The sequence below is a fragment of the Dermacentor albipictus genome, chromosome 2 (genome assembly GCF_038994185.2).
Source record: "Dermacentor albipictus isolate Rhodes 1998 colony chromosome 2, USDA_Dalb.pri_finalv2, whole genome shotgun sequence".
Classification (NCBI taxonomy): Eukaryota; Metazoa; Arthropoda; class Arachnida; order Ixodida; family Ixodidae; genus Dermacentor; species Dermacentor albipictus.
Window position 1 is genome coordinate 114,376,221 of NC_091822.1, and position 5,474 is coordinate 114,381,694.

At 49.7% G+C, this 5,474-nt stretch overlaps 1 protein-coding gene across 1 annotated transcript; it reads right to left on the bottom strand.

Moving 5' to 3' along the window:
• Positions 1-942: 942 nt before the first annotated feature.
• LOC135910961 (cuticle protein 16.5-like) lies at positions 943-2,879 on the bottom strand. Its single transcript, XM_070533878.1, has 4 exons — positions 2,852-2,879; positions 1,460-2,145; positions 1,161-1,384; positions 943-1,061 (listed from the first exon to the last, which is right to left on the bottom strand). Coding segments are annotated over exons 1-4 (915 nt in total). The 5' UTR covers positions 2,855-2,879; the 3' UTR covers positions 943-1,059.
• Between the last annotated feature and the right edge of the window lie 2,595 nt (positions 2,880-5,474).

The window sequence follows — 5,474 nt, forward strand, 5'->3', positions numbered from 1 at the left end:
AAGTGCATAGAGGGCTAACTTCCAACTAAATTTTATTTGCGGACCAGCATGATTGATATGTGAAGCAAACAAACAAAACACAGAAAGTAAAGGCGATATCTATATAACTCAGGTAACACAGATAATCGATTACAATCAGATCAGAAAGTTGCGCGTTTTGTCGACGACTTTATTCGCCAGTATTAGGATGAGGAGGTAACAGCGGCTCCTTTTCGTAAGTGTGACTTTTAACAGCCTTTACTATTGATTGCGACGACTATTGTTATGATTACTATTGATTGTGGTACGTTGCGATGACCCTTCAGGCTGTCTCGATGAGTTGCCACCACATTAAATGCAGCCTTCTGTTAACAGCGCAAAATGTAGAGTACAGTTGAGACAAGAAGACACCACAAGCGCTTGTGATGCCTTCTTGTCTCAACTCTTAACTACATTTTGCGCTGTTAACAGCAGGATGGAAAACCACCAAGCCCAAGCTGCTATTCTAGCGAAATTAAATGCAGGCTTCACTGTTTCTCCGACGTTTCTGACGCACGTGCACGGTGAACGAGAGAAGCAGACTTGCATTCGGTGCGACTTCCATTACAGTGCAGAAGGCTAAAAAGCAGCAAGAACCTTCTCAACACAACGCGGGCGCGAGTTCAAGCCGATAATGCGGACAACGACCACAGAACGAGAGGAATAATGGGTGCTTGAGGTAGCGGATGTGCCTAGCGCCCCCTGCCAATTGCTGTGGCGTGAGTGCCTGTGTTTCAGTCGCAGATTTTCTATCACTAGCCGCCGAAGAGGAATTCTGCGCCGCAGAGTTCGTCGGTCACTTCGAATCTGCCATTGGAATTCAGTATTAACGTAAACCTGTTCCTAGGGTATGGGGAACCTCCATAATTTCTTTAACAATACGATTATCTCTTCGCATGTGGTACACCAGTAAAGAAAGAAAAATATCAGACAAACAGTTTATTCTGCCATAACAATGATTATACATCATCGAAACCACAAAATCTGGTTGTCCTTGACTGAGTGTTTTCTGTCTGGTCCAAGTGTCAAAAGAAAGAGGATTTCTGGAACGAGAACAGAAAATACAGGTTAGCGCTGCGCTCATCTAGAACAGATCGATAACAGATAGAATTTTTAGCTACAGACAATACAGCGGAACTTACACTTCTTCTTGCGGAGGAGGGTGGAGTAGCTGAGAGGAGAGCCAAGGCCGTAGCCGTAGTTCAGGCCGTAGCCGAGGAGACCGTGGCCGTAACCGTAGCTGCCGGCACCGTAGCCGAGGGAGCCAACACCGTAGCCGTAGTAGGCAGGGGCAGCGTGAGCAACACCGTAGGTAGCAACGGCTGGGGCAGCGTGGGCAACGTGGGAAACGCCGTAGGTGGCGACGGCTGGGGCAGCGTGGGCAACGTGGGCAACTCCGTAGGTGGCGACGGCTGGGGCAGCATGGGCGACGGTGGCAACAGCTGGGGCAGCGTGGACAGCAGTCACGGCTGGGGCAGCGGCGTAGCTGGCGACCACTGGAGCGGAGTGGACAACCTTGGTGACAGCTGGAGCAGCGTAGGTCTGGACAACTGGAGTGGACTGGACCACCCTGGTCACAGCTGGGGCGGCGGCGTAGGTCTGGACAACTGGAGCGGACTGGACCACCCTGGTGACAGCTGGGGCGGCAGCGTAGGTGACAGCTGGAGCGGACTGAACAACCCTGGTGACAGCTGGGGCGGCAGCGTAGGTGACAGCTGGAGCAGACTGGACCACCCTGGTGACAGCTGGGGCAGCAGCGTAGGTGACAGCTGGAGCGGCGTGGACAGCGGTCACAGCTGGAGCGGCATGGACAGCGGTCACAGCTGGAGCAGCGTGGTAGGTTGAGACGGTGCGGGTAACAGCTGGAGCAGCGACGGCGTAGCTGGCAGCGGGGGCGTATCCGTATCCGAAGCCAGCACCGTAGCCGGTAAGGCCGGAGTAGCCAACTCCGTGGGACAGGCCGTAATGAGAGAGACCAAGGCCACCGTATCCGAGACCGGAATAGCCGAGGCTACCATAGCCAAGGCCGTAGCCGAGGTTGCTGGCAAGGGTGTAGCCACCGGCAACGTGACCAAGGTGGCCAGCGAAGGCGCTGGTGGCCAGGGCGAGGACGATGCAGGCACGCAGCTGCAGAGGTAAAGGAGATTTGAAATAAATTCTGGGGTACACCGTAGTTTGGGACTTCAGATTAATTTTGACCTCCAGGAGATCATTATTGTGCCCTTAATGTAAAGTACCAAGGGTGGTATTGGATTTCGCCCCCAGCGAAATGCATCCGACGCAGCCGGGGTTTTATTCTGCCACCTCGATCCTCTGTAGCGGCGCAACACCATAGCCGCTAAGCCACCGCGGCGGGGAAGTAAAGGACATGCCGGCTCTAGGAGCAATATTGATGCAAATTTCGTCGGTGAGCATGGGTTTCTAATTTACTTCTTCCATGAACAGGAATAATTTGTTACTTCAAGTTCTTTGTGCAGATTCACTACAACTTACTCTAGGGAATGCTGTCAGATCTTCTCTCTGCAGGTAGCTCAGGCGCGAGCTACTGAACAGCGAAACGGCTTCTGCTGGTCATAGAGCGAAACATCGTTTAGGTGCGTAATACTTTCGCTTTCAGCCAAAATAAATCGCTGAAGATAGTGGTGTGCTTCATAATTTTTGCCCAATTAATACCAGCGGGTATAAGTTCATTGTTTAAAGCACAGCATCATGAGTAAACCTATGGATTGGTGGTAACCCTACCCCTAAGAAAGTTGTACTTTTTGAAGCAACGCATTCAGAAATGTCGGCGTAACATCGACTCGTGAGAGTGAAGAGGCCACCGGTGGCTCACCATTGTGGTGTTCCTAATCCGTCGGAGGAGCAGAAGCTTCTGATTCGACTCGCGGCCAAGCCCGCTTTTATACCTTGTAGTTGGCTTCAAAAACAAGTTATAAACTGGCTTTAACTGAAGGCGAGGGAGACACAATGACCATTTTGAGATCATGAGTATTCTCTCTATCATCGCTAAAGGAAGCCAGAATGCGCAAGAAGTAATGCTAATGAGCTTTCTTTCATATTTTATACCAGCCTAGTTCTTACTATTCTTTGGGCGTCCAATTAACTTTTTTTTTGGTCGCAATTTTCACGACTCTGTGTTCCGCCGTGCAATAGTATGTATAGAGGGAAAACCGGTATGCAATCTAGGAGTGCTCAATTACTTATTCAGTGTGCCGACGAACTCGCATGCGCAAACGCGAAGATCACGTTTGTGCGGGCCTCAGAAATTGTGTGATTTGAATTGAAATAAGTTCGAAAGTAAATGTTCTGCTCGTGTCACTAGGTGCGAGAACAGCCGCGTGCAGCTATCTAGTGCACTGTAAGACAGAAAATGGATGAGCCGTACCCTGAGGTATTGCCTCAGACTTCGGCGCGTCAAAATTTTATGTAGCGGCGCCTATGCCAACACCCAGACGCAATGGCGAAATAACGCCACGGTGACGTCCAACAGGCGGAGCCTTGCCGCCGTAGCCTTCGCACTTCACGGCATTGAATAAGGACTGGGGTCACGGCGAAGGCGATCAAAGGCTACATTTGACTGCGATGCGCTTATGCTGAGCGCATCGAAGTTAGTTTTCCTGCAAGGTATTTCTGAAATAGTGTGTTTTAAGGTGAAATGGCATTTTTCGGCTTCGATAAAAAGCGTTTCAGGCCAACTGCGGCGAAAGCTGATTTCGGCTAAATTGTCTGTAACGTATGGCGTATACTATGCTAGTAATCTTGGCGAATCCCTGGGGCTGGTAGTTGTCTTACTTTATATTAACTGCCTCTAAATAGTGCCTAAACAGACGACGCTTGCACATGGCGGTGAGCGTTAAGGGTGCGGATATGGCGAATGTCCTAGAACAGTGCGTGACTGCGTATCTCTCAGTTGCGTCAAGGCGGTCAGGCACACCATACCAAGAAATGTTGTAGAGGCGCGTGACTCGCTCGACATCTGGAAGTTGATGGGTATATCTCTCGTATGCAATGCGTACTAAACGCACGCGTTGCTCACGTAATTTGAGCAGCTGCAAGAATGCGGATGCGATACGTGGCCGTTGGGCCCTCGAACAAGTATTTTAACACGAACGATAGCTGTACTTGACAGAACAATACGCTAAGGAAAGCAGAAAACATCTTTGCTGTCCTAACTTTCAGGGTACAACCTTGCACCGCCCCGCAGAAGGGAAGCGAGAGGCGGACCCGCCAATGCGCACAATGCATATAAACTGCACTTGATGAATCTGCACAGGCAACATTTCGCGAGCGCAGTCACTTACCTATGGAAGGTATGCTTGCAACACTTTCTTGGGATGACAATAAATGCTATGAGCGACAATGATGCAGAGAAAAAAAGGGGAAGTTGTAATCGGGGACGACATTCTCGAGCGATCAGTTCCGGCGGAGCATCGTTTTAGAGACATGTCACCCATCTCTACATTGGACGCTTTGTAGTATAGAAAAACGAAAGACTCTGACACCACCTCAGAAATAGTATCATCGGTAATCGCTCGCTGCATTTGTCACAACGGAGAGCGCGACGCGGCGGTTGTGGTATTGATGGGGCGGACAACTTAGGATTTGAGAGTACGATGCGGCCGAAACCCATTGGCCGAATCTTAACTATGGCCGTGACTTTACCCGCACTTTTGCCGTGCCTAAGCTAATTCTCATACTTTATTGCAGATTGCGGTAGTTTCTTGCTCACTCTTACCCCCGTATTCAGAAATGCAACTTAAGTTGAAGCCCGTGCTTGACTTAACTTGAGTGACGCTTATCGGGAACGCGCTGACGGAAACGCAGTGAGCGTCTTTGGGCACGTTAACGCCAGGCGTCATCTAAATCAAGTCAAGCATGGGCTTCGACTTAAGTTGCATTGCTGCATACGGAGGTTAGACTCCTTGATAATTCTCCTCTGCGCAGCGATCTCATCCTCAATTCTCCTCGTGCGCCAGCTGCGCTCTTTACACACGACACCCTCTTTATCCTTGGCTCCCGCGGAGGGACCGCAGTATTCGCTGGGGGCGCATGATTTTGAACCAGCTGCACGCCCTAGTGTTGTAGAAAATTTAGAAAAATGGTGATAACTGCATCGAGAATGCTGAAGGTAAGGTTTATGAGGAAGTTGGTTTCTTATTAAAGCTGTATGAATGGGACGCATGACGCATGCATCTGGTACGTCAATGGCCTATCGCTAGATAACACGCGAAAAGTAAGTGGCAAAGTATAACTTAATTACCAGGCAGATATTTTTTATTTTTGCCGGGAAATATCTAAAAAATGTCCATTTCATTTTTTCCCCATGCTCGCGGCAACAAACGGTCGACATTAATACTTGCGTGACACATATGCGGTTATCAGTTTTCGCCGAGTGTCCCCTCATAGAGAAATAAATACAAGATCGGACACTCTCATAGAGCCCAGCGGTCGAACTG